General features: G+C 46.0%; 1 protein-coding gene across 3 annotated transcripts in view; it reads right to left on the minus strand.

Annotated features, from left to right (window-relative positions):
- Positions 1–23,718, minus strand: part of RNPC3 (RNA binding region (RNP1, RRM) containing 3) — a 231,179-nt gene that overhangs the window by 122,869 nt on the left and 84,592 nt on the right. For all 3 annotated transcript variants that reach the window (XM_078668497.1, XM_078668514.1, XM_078668506.1), the window contains exons 4-5: positions 7,370–7,453; positions 4,938–5,049 (exon numbers count right to left, since the gene is read on the minus strand). In XM_078668497.1, coding sequence (XP_078524623.1) covers positions 4,938–5,049; positions 7,370–7,453 — 196 coding nt within the window. The remainder of the gene's footprint in view (positions 1–4,937; positions 5,050–7,369; positions 7,454–23,718) is intronic.

A 23,718-nucleotide genomic window follows, 5' to 3' on the forward strand; every position in this document is an offset into this window, starting at 1 on the left:
TCAAAAGGGGAACCCATCAAGAAAGTTAAAACCAGATTTAAATCCCACTGGGGCATAATAAAAGGAGTTGCGGAAAAATGTTAGTAAGCCTCTTATTGAACCTTAAAACAATCGGAGATTGTAAAAAGAGACGGATGATCAGGCAAACAAAGAAATGCTGATAAAGCCGACAAATATCCTTTAACAGTGGCCACAGCACAACCCTGCTGGGCCAAATGCAACGGAATAAAAAGAACATCAGAAAGATGAGCTTTTAGGGGATCAATAGACTTCTCTCTACACCAATTAACAAATTTAGACCACCTGTCTAGACTTGGTAGAGTGTCGCCTGGCCGATAATATAACATCTACCATGTTAGGAGGGAGAGAGAAAGAATTCAGGTTGCCCCGTTCAATCTCCACGCATGAAGGTGCAGGCTCTAAGGTGGGGGTGTAGAACCTGCCCCTCTGACTGCGAGAGGAGGTCTACCCTGATAGGGAGACAGGGCGGAGGATGCGATGAAAGGTGAAGGATGTCTGTGTACCACAGCGTTCTTGGCAAAACGGGGCGATCAATATAACTTGGGCAAATCTTCCTCAGAACCCGAGAAATCAAGGGTATGGGAGGAAACGCGTAAAGGAGTTGTGAGCCTCAACTAAACTGAAACGCGTCCCCCAACGCTCCCTGCCTCAGAAACTAGAGACTGTAGAATGACAGGCAGTGCGCATTCTCAAGAGTGGCAAATAGGTCCACCTGAGGAGTTCCCCACGTCCGAAAGATGTGATGAACTACCTCCGGATGTAGCCTCCACTCGGGGTCAGAGGAGAACTGCCAACTGACACTGTCCGCAAGCACGTTTATCACCCCGGCCAGGTGATTTGCCATCAAGCAAATCCGATGGTCCTGAGCCCAGGACCAGAGCCGCAATGCATCTCTGCAGAGACTTACGACCCTACTCCTCCCTGCTTGCGGACATCCCACACCGCGTCAGTGTTGTCCATCAGGACTTGAATCGACGGACCATGAAGGGAAGGGAGAAAGGCTTTGAGCACCAAACGAATCGCCTGCAATTCCAGAAGATTGATATGAAGCAATCTTTCCTCTAGGGACCAAAGACCCTTGATCTCCAGATCCCCCAAATGAGCACCCACCCTAGGGTAGAGGCATCCGTTATCACTGTTGCCCACGAAGGAGGAAGATGAAAGGGCTTTTCTTGAGACAGATTGCCCTCACACTCCACCAAGACAGATCAGCTGCAGCTTCTCTGGAGATCCTGACTAACTCCTTGAGATCTCCGTTGTGCTGATACAACTACCTGCGGAGACACCACTGGAGCGCCCAAATGTGCCAGCCTGCATGGTTGACCAACAGAATGCAGGAAGCGAACAGACTGAGCAGGCGAAGGACCTTCAGAACCTGAACAATTGATCCATTTTAAAACAAGGGAATAATTTCCTGAATGGCCAGAATCCGTTGCAGAGGCGGGACGGCTTGTCACACAGTGGTATCCAGTACTGCCCCTATGAACAGGTTGCGCTGTGAGGGCACCAGTTGAGACTTGGGTACATTTATCGAAAAACCCAATTTGTACAACAGCTGAGTTGTTACTTGCAGATGATGACGCACCATCTCTGGCGACTCTGCCTTCAGAAGCCAGTCGTCCAGGTGGGGGAAAACCGAGATCCCCAACCACCTGAGATGAGCAGCAACCACTGCCATCACCTTGGTGAAGACTCGAGGTGCAGTAGTAAGACCAAAAGGAAGGACCGCAAACTGGTAGTGTTGCGAACCAACCATAAATCAGAGATACTTCCTGGATATGGATGTGAAAATACGCATCCTGTAAGTCGTTGGACACCATCCAGTCCTCTTGTTGCAGCGCCTGAAGAACCTGCGCTAGGGTGAGCATCTTGAATCTCTGCTGTTTGAGAAACAGGTTCAGGATAGGACTTAACCTGCCATCCTTTTTGGGAATCAGAAAATACTGGGAGTAGCATCCCTGACCCCTTTCCTGCTCCGGAACCACCTCTATCGCACCTTTTTGCAACAGGGCAAGAACCTCCTTCTGAAGGAGAAGTAAATGATCTTCCGTGCAAAACCCTTGGCAAGGAGGGTAAGGAGGAGGGAAATCCCTGAAAGGAAGGGCATACCCATTTTCTACCAGATTTAAAACCCAAAGGTCCGAAGTGATCAATTTCCAATCTTGTAGAAAACGGGTAAACCGACCACCCACGGGACCTAAATAATTCAGGATGGTTGATCTAGGGCTGCTTTCCTGCATTACCAGGAGGGGTTGGGGAGGTAGAGGAGGAGGAGGAAGAAGGCTGACGACCGGCTCCACGAAAGCGATCTCTCCCTTTACCCCTGTAGGATTTGTACAAGGGGTTTTGTTGCTGTTGCTGCTGCTGTGGCTGTCTGTAACCAGGAAAGGAAGACTTTCCGAAGTCAGGGTATCGTCTATACCCATAACCTTTCGCCTGGGACTGCAGGCCCAAAGACTTTGCTGTGGTCTTACTGTCCTTAAATATTTGCAGAGAAGAATCAGCTTTTTCTCCTAACAGTCTAGACCCATCAAAAGGCAGATCAAGAAGGGCGGCTTGTACATCGGGAGAGAATCCAGAAGACCTCAACCACGCATGTCTTCTTGTTGCAATGGATGAACCCATCACCCTGGCAACCGAATCCGCAGTGTCCAGGCCAGATTGGATGACTTGGCGATCCGCAGCCTGTGAGTATGCCAGCACCTCACTCAGATTTCCCCTATCCTCCTCAGACAATTTAGGAAGAAGTTGTTTGGCAGAGTCCATAAGGGCATGAATATATCTACCCAACAGACAAGTGGCATTGGTAGACTTCAGGGCCATGCTAGCCGATGAGAAGACCTTCTTTGCAGATCGTTCCAACTTCTTGGAATCCCCGTCAGCCAAAGCCTGAGGAAAAGCACCTGTGGACTGCTTGGAACAAGAGGCCTGCACCACTAAGCTCTCAGGAGAGGGGTGGGATGAAAGGAACACCCCTAGATCCCCTAGAGCAGGTCTAGATCTTCTGGACACCGACCTTGAAACTGCAGGAGCAGAAAGTTGGTTGACCCACACATCAAGGATTGGCTCAGTGAATGCTTCGTTGAAAGGCAAAAGTGGTTCAACCACAGAGGACGGAGAATGGAGCACCTCTGTGAGTAAATTAGGCTTATACTAAGCCATAGGAAGCTGCAAATCCAAAAGTTCAGAAGCCTTCCTTATCACAATATGGTAAGGTGCAACTTCTTTCGAGGGGTAAACCTTCTGAGAAGCAAAGTCCCACTCTGAGGAAGTATCAAGTCCACTTGCCGCACACAATCCCTCAAACATATCTTCCATATCATGAACTTCTCCATCCTCCATCTCCTCAGCCTGGTACTGTTCCTCCTCTAACAACCTCTGCGCTTCTCTCCTCAAACAAATTGTAGGGGTAAACTAAAGAACATCTACATACCTAAAGAAGAGAGTATGGGTGACAGAAACTGAAGATTAAACCTAAAGTAAAGGCATAGCAAGTAAAGTAAAGCCACATTACTCCTTTTTTGAGGAGCAGCCAATAAAAGAGAAATATACTCATGGGACATGGAGTTTTATACTGTTTTGAAGGTTCCAAACTGGAGTGCTTTCGTTAATGATGTGTTTAATGTTCTTTAGAGGGCTGCATGTTGGGGTAGCAGTAAAGGTTTGCGCATAATGGTGGCCTCCGGTCTTGTAATGAAATCCTCACTTGGAACCACAGTGGAGGAAGGGTGGGGTTGAGGGGGGAGGATGAGTGTAATCTACAACATGCCCTAAATTAAGGAACAAAGTGTTTTTGTTGCCGAGTCCTTTGGGCCTTGGGCACATAGCTTACAATGCCCTAGCAAACCTTCCCCAAAAACAAAACAAAAACAAAAAAATCATAGCACAATCATACATATTGTGTTTCTAGAGACTAGGTCTTAGTTGGAGGCCTGGTCATCTTGCAAGGCCCTTCGGTCAAACTCGGTTAGACATGGCTCAAAGTCATTCACATCAGACATTTGGCCACCATGGTGGCTGGGTTTAGCAACCCTTCCCCAAAAACAAAACAAAAACAAAAAAATCATAGCACAATCATACATATTGTGTTTCTAGAGACTAGGTCTTAGTTGGAGGCCTGGTCATCTTGCAAGGCCCTTCGGTCAAACTCGGTTAGACATGGCTCAAAGTCATTCACATCAGACATTTGGCCACCATGGTGGCTGGGTTTAGGGCCTCTATGTGGCCTACTCAAAATGCGTATGGCCTAATGCGATGTGCAGGGGTTTTTAGCCATAGATTAGATTAGATCATTGCCACAACCTGTGATGTCATCAAGGACATTATTTTAGATGTTATCTGATGATCACAGAATTACAAATTACAAGCTTTGAAAAGTATATTTTCCCAGTTTTTCAGTGGCACTACCTAAATATGGCTGGGATAATACAGGATTAAAGAAAAAAAACATTACCACAGAAGCATATTTTCTTAGCAAACGCTGAACATTTCTCTTTTGATATTTGTGATTGAGGTTTTACATGCAAGAGCTCACAGGCAAAGGTTTCTGAGCATTTATTAAACTAGCTTTACTTTTCTGAAATAAGCATATTATTAACAGTATTCTTATCTGCTTTTATCATTCACCATCATGTCCTCACTCTTTCTCCCTTTTTTCAATCAAATTATACTTTTTTTTAACAACCACAATTTTATAGCTAGATTACAAATGCAAAGTGCATGTAAATATGTGAACACTGAAAATACCAGTATTTCAATGCATAATATTTTTACGCAATGTGCTATTTTCTATACAAAATGCAATCCAAGAAAGCATATTCATATGTATAAAGGATGTTGTATGGCCAAGAAACACGGAAAAAGAAATTGTCAGTCAGTTCCGCATTTTCCATTTAAACAATTAATAAAACCATTACCTGCACATAGAATTTTGGCACACTTGCCAAAGTGTTGGCAATGTTAGAAAGAATTGTATTTGTAGGTGGAGGATAATGATACTTCAGGGAAGAGTTAATAGGAAATGTTAATCTGAAAAAAAGAAAAACATTATCTATGAATATTTTGTACAGATGCAACTGAAATCATTAGTCCTTAATTGACAAGACAAAATGTTTTGAGATACCGGAGATTACCATTAAAAGTACAGCTAGCACATGTCTACAGCTTGGAGCAACTTCTTCATGAAGTTATGTTTAACCTGAATCTCCTCTGTTGTTTTGAATAGACTGCCAAGACGTTTACTCGACTATGACTTTTACTCCATGGATACATCATGGGAGAGCAGGGGGCGGAAACCACAAAATATCATTTCACTCTCAGATAGTTCCTGCTAAGTGATATCAAAATCACAGAGCTAAATAATAGAAATTGCTATGCAGCTATACAGCATGTAGCGACAATGAACTGTAATAATCAGGACTGCATCATTTAGCATGAGTTTTCGGAACAAAACCATTCTCTGAAGAGAAAGGTGAAGTATGACAAAGGAGTGCTGAAGCACAGTTTTTTTTAAATTGAAAATAAAACAGGAAATGGGACCCACGGCAGAGGAATTAAAGAAATAACACTTTCGTCAGGGTGATTGAGGGAGATGAAGTAAAGACACAGCTGTGAACAGGAGCATGAGAACACATAACTGAAGGAAACACACAAGGGCAAGGCCAATAGTTTTCACGTTTGGAACCTACTGGCTTTGCCAATGCTTTTTGCCGGAGCTGTTTAGTTTTGGCAAAAGAAAAGCCAAAAAAAAACATTGTTGATGAGGCTGCTGATGGCAGTCCCGTCATTCTAAAGGCAAGGGCACCATTTTAAATGACAAATCTGATATGGTAGCCACCACTTAGATTGGTCAATTCAAAAACTATTTAATTGCATAAAATAGACTTTGCAGTGGGCTGGTAGTAATTGCCTGACCCTCCAAATATATAGATTTAAAAACAGTAAAACAGTAAAAAAAAAAAAAAAAAAGCAGAGGTGGGGCTAGGGGGGACAACGGAGGAGCGAATTGGGGTAAAACAACAGGGAGTGGGGCATGGGGCACGAGGGAGAGAACAAAATGGGGTGGGAGGGAACTACATGAGTTTGTCAGCAACACAGGGGGAAGAAGTACACAGGAGAGCGAATTGGGGGAGGAGGGAGAGAAAGAGAGGGAGAAAGAAACAAAGAGAGAGAGAGAGAGAGCGAGAGAGAGAGAGAGAGAGAGCGAGAGAGAGCAAGAGAGAAAACACAGATCATGGTGATGGATATTTTTGATGGGGTGGGGGAGGCAAAGAAACAACTTAGAGAGCTGAAAAACCCATGCACTATTATGTAGTGCTTAACCAAGAAGCAAAACAGTAGTTCCCTAAATGTGAGCCGTGGAATGAGTTAGGTCAGCCAGTCAAGAGGGCGGTAAAGAGGCTTTGTTCCAGGGAAAGTACACATAGGCAGGCACTAAGCCCCTGTAAGTGCTGGGTAATCCCACAATGATTCTTTCGCTTGCGCTGTGTGGTAGGCCCGACAGGCAAGAAATATTGGATTTGCCAATACTTGCTGAAGTTTGAAAGTAAGAAATACTTTAAGCAAAACATTGAGAATCATTTAAAAATGTTGCCAAATACATAAACTTTAATTGTGTCTACGTTCATTCCACTGTGGCATAATTGCATCTTTTCATGTGTTCAAGCTCCACAAATGGAAATGTGATTGTTTTCCAACATAAACAAGGAATGCCGTATACTTAAACCCTCTTTACATTAGCCCACATTATGACGCTGCAATACCAAACTCAGTCAATTTCCATCCCTTAGGGTGTAATATTTACTGTATGGCACTGATCATTTCTCAATGCCCTTTTCCAATAAGAAAAAATGTCAAAAAAGGTAAGCAAGGAAGGAAATTAGTCCCGATGTGCTGCTATAAAAACTCAAAAGAAAACATTCAAACAGCGAGTATGACCAAAAACATAGTGCTTAGATATCGTTCTAGAATTGCAAAACAAGAAACTGAACATAGGTGAGGACAGTTTTAATAAACTTGCAGCTGAAGATTACTACTGAGAATGGGAGGTCAATTAGTATCAAATAAATGTTCTAGGTTCTGAAGCCTCACGCTATTGTTGGACGGTGGTGACTTTGGCTATAGAAATACCCTAATCTGAACAATTAGAAGGGCATTGAGATGCATGGCAACAACTTTTTAGAGGATGCATTTTGGTCTGCACTCTGGGGCAAGTGGATGCATTTTAGTCTACACTATGGGGAAAGCTAATGCTTTGAAATAATTACTTCACAACGTATTATTCAAAAAAATAATTGCTAATCTTTGATGTCTGCCAACACTTGTTAGACAAATAAATATACACACTCACCCGTGGCTTGGAGCAATGCCAGTCTCTATGGATGGGCGACTTGGTTCCTTGATTTCCTTTTCTTCCTCACCGACATCTTCAGAACTTTATTTTAAAACAAACAATCAAGAAGAAAGACTGAGTCTAACAATGCAGTACAGACTTAAAATGGCTTCCTAAAAACAAATCCAGAATAATCCCTGAAAATCGGTCTTAAACCGTATCTTAGGGCGTAATAGCAAATACAGGAGTGAGATAGGTGCTTTGTAGAGTAGTAATTTACATCGTCACTGAAAAAGAAATCAGTATTTTAGCACTCAATGCCTATGTCAAACTAGGTTTCCACTGATTTAACTACAGGCCCCAATGTGGCTACAGAGGTTTCCACATATCGGAGCCACTGTGCACCAACACATACTGTTTAAACCCACATATCATACAATAAAGTATCCTTTGTAGAGGAACGATTATACAAATGACGTCTTCTAGGTATCGAGTATTTCTCCATATCATGCAAATGCCTCCCAAATCATGCTGAATCTTACAAAAACTAAACATTTAGATTTGCAAGTCAAACTTCAGGAACCTGGGAGCTGCTGCTGAAGGTGTAAATTAAGGAAGATCCAGGTTTGTTAGTGCAGAGGAAACACCTCCGCCACACCAGTGAAGGACAGTCAACCCGAATACCTACTTCCCTGCCTTCTTGGCAGCTGGGCTTTGCAGACCAAAATGCAATGCAGGAAATGGAAAGGTACCTCCTAAAGTGGTCAGTATCCACATTACAAACGTCCCTTGCATGTTGGGAGTATTTTTCCACACACCTTGCGGGAATTCCGAATGCCTGTGTGCTGTGATTTACTTGGTGGTCTAGCACATAAGGGAAGCCAGTGGGAATGGCATCGGCCAGCCCTCCTCACGTTTCACCACCTAGAACAATGCCTTCCTCCCAAAATGAAGTGAACGCACAAACAGGAGGGAGGACAGGTCCTTGGCCGTTTTTTGTCAGCCACCAGATCATCATTCACTTCTAGATCAAGCCATTGCTGATACATTTTCCTAGTTAATTATCAATAACTAGGAAATAGCATCCTTAGAGCTCAGTTGAGTTCCCCATATCAAGCCAAAGCTTTCTAGTTTTTCACCAAAATGTTCGAATTGACAAAACATTCTCTGGCGTGGTGCCCAGATTTTCCAAAGAACATACAAAATTGCCACTGATTATATCCATATTTCCTTCAAATGTTAAGGGCTCAAGAAACATTACCGAATTCTATTTGTTTAGGAAAAAGTCCTTGTGCCAGAGATGTGCTATTCCCTCTGCTTTACTCAGTAGAATAAAGTAGGTCTCAACAATTTTCTGAAATGGCAAGCAACATGGCTGAATAAGACGTGTCTCGGCAGAGCTCCGGCCAGAGTGATGAATCCGCTCTAAATCTTGCTACCTGACGTCTCCCATAAAGATATGGAGACATAAAGACTATCCAAAACACACTAGAGTCGAGATGACCCATCCGGCCCGACCTACGGAGAAGCGATACCGAGATCGAGAGAGGGCCTGGGTGACGGCAGAGCCTTGTGGCCTGGTGGGGCAATGACGTGGCTGGGGAAAACCCCCACACCCTTCCCTCCGAACGCAAAGGGGATGGAAAAGCCCTCCCTGCGGCACCAGGGAAACCCAAAGAAAGGTGGCAGAACCAGGAGTGATGAGAGACTCTCTGAGCAAGCGACGAGTGAATGGCCACGCGCGGCTGCGAGGAGGAGGCGGTGGAGGCCGGGGTGGCGGACACCACGTCATTTCTGGACGATGGCTACGGGGGGGAATTGAGCTTGGGCGTCCCAGCCACAACACAAGGTAATGCGGGGAAAGCTGCCGCAGTGGACGACAGACAGACCCAGAGACTGGGATTCTGACCTCTCTACCCGACTTTACCCCATCCCCCTCCCCCTACACCGGATCCCGACTAGAGAAGAGGAATAACCTGAGCACCTAGACAAGGGGGCAGGGAGGGAGAAACAAGAAGCGAAGCACGAGAAAAGCCGCATAGCCGTAGGGAGAGACAGGGACCAGACCGCAACAAGGAGCGGATTGATGAGAGGACCCTGCCAGGCCCGAGGACCCCCCCAGTTCAACGTGTATCGGAAGAAACAGTAGAGACCGAGCAGGTTGTGGGGGCGAATCCGACCAGGCGCATGTGGAGCTGTGTCTAGGCCCAACAGGCAGGAAGGAACACCAGGGTGCCTGCTAGAAAGGTGGCGGAGGGAGGTCAGATACCCATGGTGCTACGAAACAGCTCAGGACCCGAAGGAAGAAGCAGGAAGAGAAGCGCGCGGAGGGCGCACAGCAAGAGAGAAGGGAAGCGACCAGACCGCAACAAGGAGCAGACTGGCGTGAAGCCCCTCCTAGACCCAGAGGTCCACACACCTCCCCCCGCCCCCTAGCCAAACACGGATCAGAGGAAACCGGAGAGACCGAGCAGCAGAGGGTACCCAGCTGGCTGGGAGAGAAAGAAGGACTACACGCAAGGTTCGACCCAGGGGAGTGGGGATTCAACCAGGCGCTGGCAGAAGCGGGTCGAGGCACACCAGGCAGGAAGAAATACGAGGGTGCTGGTGGGAAAGTTGGCTGAGAGGGGCCAGATACCTATGACGCTACGAAACAGCCTAGAAGCCACCACACCAGCCAGAGGATAGGGGATATCCAGGGAGGGAGGAGGCAGACGACACCCGCCGTCTCCCAGGAGCAGGACATACAAGCAGCCTTGAGGGAAGAAGGGAGGCCGAAGATCAATATCGCACTGTGCAGCCTGGACACAAAGGACCAGATTCAGACCACCATAGACCCCCAAAGATCCCCAAAAGAGACACCACTAAAACAGAGAGGAGGGAAAACACCCAGTAATTCAAGACAACACACAAAACCGTGCAAGGAGGAAATCATCTCCCCACCATGCATCCAACAATAGGAAGAGAGAAGGAGCCTAAACCACCAAGACAGGGAAAATATATTGTTACACGAAGCTGGTCACTCCCCCTGAAATGGTGCAACCCCCATGGTCAGAAACGGCCATGCTGCTCCAGGCCATACAAGCCTCAAGAGAGAGATTGGAAAATAAAATAGGGGAGGTAGGATCTTAAGTAACACCGAGGTGCCAAGATCTGAGAAATGTATCTGAAAAAGTGGCCACAGCTGAAAAACGCATCACAGAACCCGAAGAGGCGCTAAAAGGGATACGAACAGGAATGGAAGAGCTTTGGGCGGCCAGCACAAGCTCGCTCTGGCACATCCAAGGCGCAGAAAACAGGGCCCAACAGAACAATCTCTGATTTGTGGGCTTTCCAGAAGGGGTTTAGCAAGCAAATGTATCAAACTTCCTGTTCACATGGCTGAAAAACATTATCACAGCAGAAACATTCTCCACCTGTTTCGTGCTTGAAAGGGCGCAGGGTGCATTGAGTGTAAGACCCCCTTCAGGAGCACAACCAAGGCCAATACTCGTTCCTTAACTTCCTGGATAGGGAAATGATCCTGAGAGAAGCCAGAAGACTGGGAGAAGTATGACATGACAATTTAAAAATAATTGTATTTCAGGACTATAGTAGAGAGGTGCAACATCAAAGGTTGACCTTCCATGTAGTGAAGGCCAAACTCACAGCCCCTGCAAAGCTTAAAGTCATCTTCAAGGGTAAGACGTACTTTTTTCAATCTCCAGAAAAGGTTTGGGCAAGGGTGGAGGAAAGACCAGCCCTCCATCCTCCTGGTGGAAAACTAACCGGATCACGACTGCCTAATGCAACATATGCAGGATCCTCAGGAAAGACAACGCAAACACAAATTCAAACGCTGGAGAAGCTAGACCATAAGGGGCACCCCATATCCGCTACGAGGAGCAATACGATCTGTCTGGGACCCCAGTAAAAGAGGGAAACCCCACACACCACAGACATCTAAAGCAACAGATGACTCCAGCGTAAGAGACTCCGTCTCTGAATCAGAGAATCAAGACGCATAACGGGAACGAGACCACACGCCTGTTGGTCGCTGAAATAAGAAATATGGAACACAACTCAGACTCAAGACATCCAGCACCGAGGGTGAGAATCACAGACCCATCAAAGTCAGGAGAATGAATAGCAAGGACACTCCAGCAGTAAAGGTCGGAGAGCTGTACTAGGTGACAACGTACCTGCCCGCCCCACTTGGAACCGATGCCTCGAGATCTCAAGAGGCAACAAAGGCACGCCATCACAAAGTAGACTGTTTCAACTGCATGCTGTGAGAGTTTGAACTTGTAGCATAAAAGTTGTTCTACGGGGAGAGGGCGACAGACCTCACTTTCTCCTCTTACATACAGACACTTGATGGTTGGGGGGGTCAAATGATGTGAGAAGGCTGTAGGAGTGGGAAGGGGGGTTAGTTGGGCGGGTTGGGGACCCAATGTCGTGCAAGTTCGAAAGCAGTTTTATTGCACAGTCCCGACGAGACAATGGTAAAGACATAAAAAAAAAAAACATTCTCAGTACAGGACCCACATACGGATAGAGAAAACAGAAGATAAATGTCACCCATGTCGGCCCCCATAGATAGCCCAACCCTCACATGCTTGACGTGGAATGTGAATGGCCTTGGAATGAAAAGGTGACTGGTGCTACGCCATATTAAACACCTACATCCAGATATGGTGACTCACCTATAGGGCACCTACTGTGGACTCCTGGGGAGAGGAGCGTACAGCGTCTTGCCACATGAAGGCTTCACCACTGGATCCCAAGGGGTGATGATTATGATAAGAAAGACGCTCCCTTTTGACACGACACACATATGGACGGACCCAGGTGGAGCATACGTCCGGGTGCCGGGTTCTTAGGGCAGATTGAGAGTGACCCTGATCTGTGCCTATGCTCCTCCGGGACTACAGACATGTATACCACACAAAATCACAGAAATCCTCCTGGAAGCCCTAGGCCTCTCCCAACATATGATAGGAGGGGACTTCAACAACATGATGGACGTGTCCCTAGACAGCACTTTAGGCAAGTCACTGACTACCCCACCTACAGCAACACTACCCCACCTACACTGGCAACACCACCTACACTGGCAAAATTTGCAAACACATTGAGACTGGTAGATGTATGGTGAGTTCAAAAACCACTGGCCAAACAATACCCATACTTCTCCGGGGCCCACAAGGTTGACTTGAGGCTAGACTATATCCTTATCCCAAAGGGTGAAGTGGGGGAGGTACAAGAAATAGAGTACCTAGCCAGAGGAATGTCTGACCACTCACCACTATGGATTGAGCTGAGGAAAAGAAATCAGAAAATGCAACCCAAATGGAGACCCACAGCATGGGACCTAAAAAACAAGACAATTATCCGTGGCTTAAGGGCCGGCATGGAGCTATTCTTTAAAGAGACCGAGGGGATGGTGGAATCAAGGGTCACACTCTGGGAGGCATATAAAGCGGTGCTAAGAGACAGGGCGCAAAACCACATAGCATGGGAAAGGAAAAAAGAAGGGGAACGGATAGACACACTAGAGCACCGTCCCCTGATGCTAGAAGAGCAGACAATCACAAGACAAGAGACACAGCTCATTCGGCAGCTGGAGACACTTAAGACAGGAGTACAAAGACCTAGAGCACAACGCGGCACGAGACCAACAATTAGCCACCCTACATTGAATATACGATGCAGGGGATTAAGCTGAGAAACTCTTAGCCTGGCCCAGCAAAAAAGAAATAGAAAACAGGCGAGTTCAGTCCATAGTAGATGGCCAAGGACAAGAGCACATCACCGATGAGCAGATAGTGACAGCGTTCGCCGCATATTATAAAGACTTCTATAAGGCTAAACCCTTATCTGCCACCCTGGAGATAGTGGACTATCTGACAGCAATAGAGACCCTGTTCTTAGAGGGGGACAGATAGAGAGGTGCTAGAGGAGGACTTGTCTCTAAACAAGGTGAAAGGGGCAATAATTGAACTTCCTGGAGGCTACTCTGGTCAAAATTGGTCTTGGGCCAAAATTCAGAAAATGGGTGGCCCTGCTGTATAACTCTCCTAGAGCGAAGGTGAGAGTGAATGGTAAAACATTGCAGGAATTGGTGTAGGGACCAGACAAGGATTCCCCCTATACCCTCTGCTGTTTGCACTAACGATAGAGATACTGGCATGTTGAATTCTACAACACTCCACAATTCAGGGCTTTAGGATCACAGCGGAGGATACAAGAGAGGTAAAAATAGCTTTATATGCAGATGCCATCTTGTTATACATAACCAAACCCGAAAGCTCGATCCACTTGGTCTTCCAAACCATTGAAGGATATGGTGGACACTCAGGCTACAAGGTAAACTGGCACAAGTCGTTGGCCTATAGTCCCAGATCTCTGGTACACTGGCATCCACTACCGGAGGACATGAGGACCTTAGAGGAAGGCTTTTAATACCTAGGGATTTCTCTCACAACAGACAAAAACCTCTGTCATGAACATAACGTTCTGCGAATAATACGCAAGTTTAAAGAAGGTGCTGTAAGATGGAAAACACTGCCACTCACCATAATGGGACAGGACACAATGTTTAAAATGATCTCATTGCCCAAGTTCCTATTTGCCCTCCAGAACACCTACCATCCCCTCCCGTGGGCAGTATTCCGAGTTATTGAGGCCAAGCTACGTTCACTACTTTGGTTGGGGAAACACCCACGAATAACGCTACGCACACTACAGAGAAACCCGTACAAATGGGGGCCACACAATACCGGACACAGAAGCCTACAATTAGGGTGAATACCTACTACCAATACACAACTGGGTCCATGTAGCAGGAGATCACCCCACTTACAGGTTAAAAAGAGAAACACGGTCACTGCACACGTTCAACTACTACCTAGATGGAGGATCAGGGAAATATAGCCTCCTCCTGGCCACACAAACTACACTGGAAGCATGGGAAAGGGCTACTAAGACCCTAGGATGGGACCATAAGGATCGTCACTCTGAAAACACTAAAGGAATGGAAAATGGGGATGGACCAATGCATGGCAGCGGAAAGGGTGACAAAAGTAGAGGATGCCCAGGCAAGTTACGAAAAGTATGGGGAAACTGGATGCGACACAATGGATTGGAATTACTTGACGAACCCACACAAGCCGTGAATGGGAACGAGACAGCCACAATGAATGGGAAGGGAGGGACAGAGGGGATCAACATAGCAAGAAGGTGGGAAAAGGAGCAAAATATTGTAAGGAATACTGAAGAGTGTACATGTATGGGAAATGAGATGAGAATTAGCATAGACAAAATGTCCATGATTTGTGCAATTGTTGTGTTGTTACCAAAAGGAAATCAATAAAAAATGTTTTTGAAAAAAAACAAATTTCTGAAAACGCCTTTTTCCCATCCTTTCCCACTGATGTTGGTCCAACAATTCATCGTATGTATCAGATCTAAACAGGAGTTGTGAGATCACTTCATATATCATCATGGAGTCCTTAACAGAAGCCTTTTTAGGTCTCGCCTATACAGCGCGCATGCACTGCATAGGAGAGAGCCTTGTAGCCATCGGCACAGCTTTCCCTGCAAAGACGTGCACGCGATGCATTGCTTGCAATGGCAACGTGTGCACGTCTGGCGATTTCCTTGCGGGAGCGCGCGGCACCATATGGTGGCGCCATATAGTCGCACCTTCCCGCAAGGGAATCTCGCAGGCCCCTCCCCTGCTGCCGCGCGAGGCTCGTTTCCCACAGTGGTGAGAGGGAGGGGGGTAGGAGCTGGTGCGCGGATGCAAAGAGAGGAAAGAATTTGCTGCCTCTCGATGGATTCCTGCAGCGGAGAGCACACAGCACCCAGGCAGCATATGTCTACGTGAGCGCTGCATGCTCTGCCCGCCCCATCCATCATCACCCCGCTTTTCCGATGTGTGATCTGCAGCCACCAACAGCAGAGCCCGATACAACGTGGAGGAGAACCCGGGGCTTCCTTGGCGAACCAGACGCCGTATCCCACCTCCTGTTACATTCTGCAGCTGTGGGGCGCATCATTTTTCTTGCTGCTTAACTTCTAATTTTTCATGTGGCCACTCTTGGGACTGCCGCACGCCTAATGCCACTCCTGGCCTTTACTTAGGTGCATGAGGACGTGCAGCCAAGCATTAGATTGTAAGCACTTTAAATCGAGAGAGCGCCTCGTTTTGTAACAGGTGAAATAGCGTGGTAGGTTGTGTGCCTACTGCGAAGATCAGTGTACCCTGCGTGTCACCACTTAGGAGATCAATAATAGAAGTGCCTTTTAGCAGTGCTGTTATTGAACCACCGGAACACAGTTCATTAACTAGGTAGTATGTTGATGTATATTATTTTTGTTTAATACCCCAGCTAAAATGACACCGAATCTATGACTCCGGAGAACCGTGCAATAGATGCAGTCCTCCTGTGTTATCTCGAAGGATACGTCAGCGCCTGGGACCCAGCGAATGATACCCTCATTCTCTGAAAAGAAAACACCCACGCACAAATGGACACAGCAGGAAGCAGGGAGGAAAAGCTGGGGCTGGAGGCGATTGAGCTCCTGGTGGGCCCAATTTAAACAAAACAAATAGACTTCAGGGGTGGAGGGGGCTGTGTGGTCGCTCTATGAAGAGCCCTCTCCTTCGGGGTCTTCTGAAGGTTGGTTCCTTTAAGAGGCAACGAAAATGGTTGGAAGGCATTTTTGACAGTTTGGTTTACTTCCATGCATGTCCTCTGTTGAGGTAGTTTTTGGTTGTTCATGTGTGCCTGTACAGTGCATGGTCACAGAACGCAGACCCACAGAGATTGCCATTATAACGAATTTAAATAGCATGTTTCTTTTTTTTTTTTTTTAATGCTTGCGGAAGGTTAATATCTAGTATGAAACGTGTTCAGTTGCATCATGAATGAAGTTTCTTAAAAGTCCACTCTGCAAAATGCATAGTGTTGTAGGCCTAGGTCTCGAGCAACTGCGCTGCAGGCACGTGCAGTTTAAGGATTGGTCCAGAGAGGCGGGTTAAAGGTTATTGTGGAAAACTAAGCTGAAAGTGCTGACCTGTGGAACACACACGGTGAACCACGGGATCCTTCTGCGCCGCCTTCGTGACCTGGGAATATCTGGAGAAGCATTGGCCTGGCTTGGGTCCTTCTTGAGTGAACGAACCTTTCGGGTGTTCGAGGGAGCTTCTGTCTCCGACAGCAAGCCGTTGGGCTGCGGGGTCCCGCAGGGCTCTTCCCTGAGCCCTACGCTTTTCAATGCCTACATGAGGCCGCTGGCTGGGATTGTTCGTCCGCACGGTATTAAGATCGTTACCTATGCGGACGACACTCAGCTGGTGGTCTTGCTTGCCCACAATACCCGCCATCAACAACAGACTAACCTCACAACCTGCCTAGAGCAGGTGAAGAACTGGATGACGGAATCATGCTTGAAGCTCAACGGAGATAAAACTGAGCTATTGATCCTCGGCCCACCGACCCCCTCCAATCTGGAGCAGATATGGCCAGCCAGTCTAGGCGACTCCCCTTCACCCAGAGAAAACATAAAAAGCCTGGGTGTATGGCTGGACAAGTCCCTGACTTAATACTCAGGCCACTAAAACTTCAGCTATCTGCTTTGGCCTCATCAGGATGCTGAAAAAGATTCTCCTACTGTTACCTTTTGAGGCCAAACAGGTAGTCATCCAAGGCCTAATTCAGTCCCGCATCGACTTTTGTAATGCCCTATATCTGGGGGCACCGGAGTACTGCTTGAACAAACTGCAGCGGATCCAGAACTGCGCCGCGCGCACACTTCTTGGAGTCCCCCGCAGAACTCGAATAGAGCCTGGACTGAGAACTTTGCACTGGCTCCCTTTTAGAGAGAGAATTAAGTTTAAATCCATGTGCATCGCTCCTCAAGCCTACTGGAAAGCTGGCCCTATAATCAATCATGCCTCGATTACCCCCTACCATCCAAAAAAAGAACTTCGCTCCTCTCAGGCTTTTTTTTGCAACAGTTCCCAGGATTAAGAGATCCAGAGCAGGAGGCCGCTCCTTTTCACACACGCGCCCAAGTTATGGAACTCACTTCCCTTGCACCTCAGATCCAATCCTAATCTGTTGACCTTCCGGAAACAACTTAAAACTTTCCTTTTTGACTAATTCTATCCCTCGCTGGCTCTATCTCACTGGAAGTTGTGCTCTTGATCTCTAGCGCCTGGACGCCTCAGGGCAACTGTAGCGCTTTACAAACTTTTTTTTCATTTCATTTCATTATATCATGTGTCAGTCCAATATGTGACCTTTGCTCTGCCGCCATCCCCTAATCAGCTACCTGTTATTCAGATACGAGCCTCCAAGTGACCTTTGCTGTGCTGATGTAAACCCCATCCATTGTTATGCCTTGCTGTACATCACGTTTAATGTACTAGTCCCGACCATGCTAGAAACCAACGTGCTGATCTGCGAAGTTCACGGACTGGTCGGCATTTCCAACTGAAAGCTTTGTGTGGCCCCCGCCTTGACATGTCTGTGACCCCGCTTTGATGTACTTTGAAATAAGTAATTCAGTCATATGGGAATGACTATCCAAAGTCATGGTTCAATGAAATTATTCTGACAGCCATAATTAAAAAACCCTACTAAACACCATTAAGGGTTTACCTTTTGTGCTATGGTTATGTTTTATATGATGTCTGCAATGAAAGCTTTTATTTGTTTGATGTACATTTTTACGTCGCTTATTTTTTTATACATTTTAAGGCTTTCTTTTAGGAGATGTCAATCTATAGCATAATGAATTGTGATTACTATTTTTGTTACACCATTTGAAAAGCAGGTACCGTTTTTGTAATTAATATTTGCTGTCAGTAAAGTGTCAGTCTTTCCTAATAATGGCACTCCGTTGTATGACTTTGGAGGGCTTCGTTCCTTGTTTAACAATCCATGTAAAACAATACAAAACTAACCAAATAAGTCATTGTAATGGATGGATGATTTAAAACAGGATACGGGACAGGCATCAGAGTCCAGCAGAAAAGGGTTATAGTTAATGTATCACCAACATGGGTTTCTTATAGCAGAATCATTTTACTGATGTGAGTTACAAAACAATGAAACATATCCTTATAACTTGAACGGGTAACTTTACATTAGCCCCTTAGTTTGCAGCTGCCTTGAAAGGTGTTTATTTGACTCATAAAATATAAGGAATGTTCTAGCGTGGGATGTTAATAATATTGAACAAGCATTGGCATAGCCAATAGGTCTCGCCTTTGAGACATTATAAGTATTTAATTATGCAGCACAATATCCTTGGTGCAACATCAACAGTTGCATGGCTAAACACATAAGGTCCCAAAGGCGAGACCTATTGGCTATGCCAATGCTTGTTAATGTTTGTAGTAAGACTGCGAAACTCATTCACACCGCACATTTAGGTGAATTACTGTTAAATTAATGTGCATTAAAGTTAAGGAATAGTGGCAAAATTAATAACTGAAAATTATACAGAGGTGGATTGTCCGTCCCTAGAAGAAAGCTAAGCAAGGTATGTCCTGTACTCACCCTCTCAATTTGTCATGCCAAAAGGGTGAATGGAACAGGTCTGTGTAGCAGGGTTAATGCTGCTGCTGTCAGGCTACACAGGTTCGGCCTGCAATCATGTTTCCACTGCAACTGTAGTGCATGGCACAATAGGTGCTGCAAAATACAGGTGCCCTTAAACTTCCAGGCAATGGGTACATTGTCTATACCATATACTAGGCACTTATAGGCAAGTTAAATAAGTCAATAAGTAACAAGTCAATTTACGCAAGTTTAATCAGGAAGCACAGTCACTTTAATACTGTTTAAAAGGAGTAACAGTGCATAGAATTCTAATTCCAGCAAAAGAAGGATCCAGAAAAAGGCAAAAACAATCTGAATGATAACATGGCGATCTACTCAGACAGCTGACAACTTGCGAGTTGTATTGGGAAAACCCAAGTCCATAGAGTATCTGTTGGAAGCATTCATCAGCTGCATCCAGGGAGTGAAGACGTTCAACAGGATCCTTTCTAGACTAATCTAACTAATCTACTTATTTGGGAGAGCTAAAATATATTTTTCACACGCTTCATCCTATCAAGAATGATACATTTCAAATAATTTTGGGTATGAGGACATTTTGAGCATGTTGCTGTACCTCCTTAATATCTCTATCAACCTTCTAAAGAACTTGAAAGATGTTTACTGCCTATTTCAAGGTCAAGACCTATGGTATCCAGGTGATCAATGTTATCAAGGGAGTACAATTTTTAGCGTCTCGGCTCTGGTACGGTAACCTGGTGTTTTGCGCTTAATCCCATGACCTGAAGTGTGATCCAAATACAAAAATAAAATCTTTACTCTGCATAAATTTCAGCAAGCACCACTGACAAATACAGAACAGGTGTAGGAAACATATACTTGATGGCACTTGGTGTTGCATCTCCACCTATGTACAAATGGGCAAAAGTTGACAAAACAATGATAGTACTCTGCGCCTTAATGGTAGCACATCCCTAAGTGGATTCACCTATCGCTTTCAAAACCCAAAGCAAACTAACTTTTTTAGTGCCCAACTCCAACTCAGTCACACATTGGTCGATTCAAAACAGTCTTCTGCTTGCTTGTTCCATTCAGCAGCACAGCATGAGCAACACTGCTTTGTATTGATCTTGGATACTTTGACATAGCTATAAAATACGTGTTTTTGCTACTCATATTTTAAGAGGTTTTCATTAAAAACCATCTTGCTTTTGGCATTTTCTTACCAGAGAAGGAATGATGGAGGTCCACAGCAGCCTCAGTCCTGCGCTTGTACAAATAGGGGCAATCCTAAATTCAAGGGTAATTTCAGTTTCATCTCCAACAACTGCTCCAGGGACTGGATTGTGCTTGGAGTCGAGACAGCCTTGGAAGAGGTGGAACGTTTGATGAAAGAAATTTCTGATCTTATGAAGGAAATAATTGACGATAAAGCTTTAACTAACGCTAAAGAAGCCTAAGAATGTCTTGAAAGGACCCTGAAGGATTTTGACATCTACGCCAAATCAAACAAACTTGAAAAGCTTGAGAAGGATATTAAATCCTATAACAAAAAAGTAACCTACCCCTACCTAGCGGAGGATTACTAGAAGCCGGAAACTAGAGGAAGGTACTCCACTAGAGGCCAGGGGAGGGAATGGGGGTGCGGGGGTACAGGAGGTATGCCACCTTTTCGGATTCCTCTGCCACTAGTGGATCCAACGGGGAGACGGGTAGACCTAGCACTAGTGCAGCCACACCGCAGTACCCTAACTACACTAACAACACTATTTTAGAAGAGGGACAATGGGAGAGCTACAGAGGGAGAGATCGCCCCTGGGGACAACCCAGGGGACGGGGATACTACAGGGGCTCAGGCCAACCCATGTGGAATCAAGGCAGAGGCCAGGCGAAGAAACAGGTCCACTTCCTCCAAGAGACCCATGGGGACATTCAGACCAGACGTCAGCATTACAAGTGGTGAGACTCCTCCTGTGAGACATGTTAGCCCCCTTATCAATCTATCCGAATATGTCTTCAAACCTGAGGAAAGTATGATTTTGGAAAAAGGATTATCTTTTGTACCCACAAACACACCCAACACTTTCAATCTGAAGACTAAGCTACACCAATTCTTTCGTAAGGTACGCCTTAAACACTACTTCAAAAGGGTACCCCACAAACCCAGTTTTTCGAACACTGGCCTACGACCCCCGTCCACTTTCACTCCACCAGCCCAGCTCATGTCACACAAGGTTCTAGCGTATGAGCAGGTGGTTATGAGGGATATCAACACACTACTCAGAGAAAGACACTATGTCAAATATAACACAACGAAATTGGAGCGTCAGGCACTGGAAGCACTGAAGAATAACATTGACATTGTAATCAAGCCCGCGGACAAGGGGGGAGGCTATTGTGATCCAGGACAGGGAGGATCACAAAACAGAGATACTTACCCAACTTGGGGTGGAAGGTAACTACTGTAAGCTGAGAATGGATCCCACCAGGGACATTGCCAGGCGGCAAGGGCGGCCTGTGAGAGAGGCTGGCACTCCTGTTTTTCGCTATATTACGGTTATTTGCAGTAAAGCTACCTTCGTGCTTTTACTTTTAAACTTTAAATTGCACTTCTGGGATTTCACGAGGAGGCTTGAAGGCTGCGCCCGTCCGTGCCCGGCTGGAGCCCGGGGAAAGAACCCCTGGCCGGACAGGACTAGTATAGAGGTATTCCTTAGAACAACTCTATGCCCCCCTATTGCGGAGCAGTGTAAACACAGCATCCTGCCTGGGAACTGGTGGCATAATTGCAGCCACTGCCCTTTCGTGTCAGTACTTGAATTGAACACCAGAATGGGCGGCCAACCCCTGCACTGCTCCTTAATCAACTGCCGGTCCCTGCAGAAACATAAATTGGAGGTTTATGATTTTCTAAAAGATGTCCAGCCGGACGTGCTTTTCCTTACAGAGACCTGGCTAAACGAGGCGTTGGCCCCTGATATCTTGGAAGCCCTCCCTCACCACTATGGCATTGTTAGGATTGACTGAATGTATAAGAGGGGTGAAGGAATCGCTATTATACATAAACTGTTGATCCAGTGCACCTTAGAATCCACTGAGATCGAGGATTTTGAATCAGGTTTTTTTTTCCATCTTAGCCCCTTTGGATTGTTGTTTAAAGGGATCCTCATTTATCGCCCCCTGGCCCCCCACTGGTTTTGCCCTCAGCCTGATTGAACGAATAATGCAACCTGCCTTACGTTATTCTAAACTGATGCTGGTTGGAGATTTAAATTTGCACTTGGAGGACCCAGCTGATAACGGCGCTCAGGATGTCCGCCAGGCGCTAGCAGATCTCCACCTAATGCTTAAATCAGACTCCCCTACCCATCAATTCGGCCATTTATTGGACCCGATTTTTGCCAACTGGGACGCTCTATTTATTAAGCCTCCCACCCCAATCCCACGGTCCGATCATTTTATTGTCTCCTTTGAGATTATGCAGCAGCAGTCTGCTGTCCCATATAAAACGAGTACCACTAAACTGAGTAGTAAACGGGCGAATTGCTCCACGTCTAGCTTTAATATGGCCCTTCAGAAGGTGGGGCCACCCGGGGCAGAGATATTGTGTCGAAATGCGATGCTCTTGATAATAGCATTTTAGAGGCACTGGATACCACGGCTCCTTGGTCCTCGAAAGCATCAGGCAGGCAGGGAAAGACTGCGCCTTGGTTCAGCAATGAACTTAGAATGGCCAAATCTGCCTGTAAGCACCTCGAGAGAATTTGGAGTAGAAAGTTCGATGATCCAGCAAAGTTGAATATAAATCCAGCCTAAGAAAATACCATGTTTTGAGCAGGAAGGCTCTGGCTACCTACTATAATAACAGGATTGAAACAGCTGAGAACTCCTCTAAAGAGCTTTTCTCTATCTTTAAAGAGATCACATCTTTAGCTAGAGTCACTGCACCTGATGTGAGCTCAGTTGAGTCCTGTAACAAAATAGCTGATTTTTTTCCGGAAAAAGTGAGGAGGATTTATGCCACCTTCCTTGCCTCAGCGCAACAGGGTTGTGCCAGTAGCGAAGGGGTTTCCAAGATCCCAGAGGCGGACTGTCTCCGTGATTTTGTGGTACCTAGAGGGCATAGTCTCAAAGTAGTTGCTTCCAGTATTAAGTCTGGCTCACCCAGAGACCCGGCCTCCCCAAGGATCCTGAGGGGGAGTCTCACTATTTTAGAACCTTATATTAGACATCTTCTGGGGCTTTCTTTTACCTCGGGAAATGTCCCTAAAAAATGGAAGGAGGCGATTGTTATCCCTCTGAAAAAGAAATCGAACATCAGTATAAGTCAGATAGAGAATCTCCGCCCGATTTCCCTCTTGCCTTATTTTGCGAAGGTAGCAGAAAAGGTTGTTAACATGCAACTGGGTGCGCATATTAATAATTACAATCTACTCCATCCTACTCAATCTGGATTTCGCGCCAGTTTCTCTATGGAATCGGCCTTGCTCTTATCCACAGAGCTAATCCGTAAAATAGAGGATGCGGGACAGACAGCGGCACTAGTCCTTCTTGACCTTAGTGCCGCTTTCAACACTGTTGCTCACCACACACTAATACGGCGCCTTCATGAGGGCAGTGTGGGCGGTAAAGCAATGGAATGGTTGCATTCCTTTTTAAGCGACCGCTGCTTTCAGGTGTCACAAAAACCTTTCCTTTCGGAAAGTGTCAAGCTAGATCAGGGGGTCCCACAAGGCTCCATACTTAGTCCCACTCTTTTTAATTTGTACATCGCCCTATTGACAGAAATTGTGGACAAGTTTGGAGTAA

Source organism: Lissotriton helveticus, chromosome 1_2 (assembly GCF_964261635.1).
Source record: "Lissotriton helveticus chromosome 1_2, aLisHel1.1, whole genome shotgun sequence".
Taxonomy (NCBI): Eukaryota; Metazoa; Chordata; class Amphibia; order Caudata; family Salamandridae; genus Lissotriton; species Lissotriton helveticus.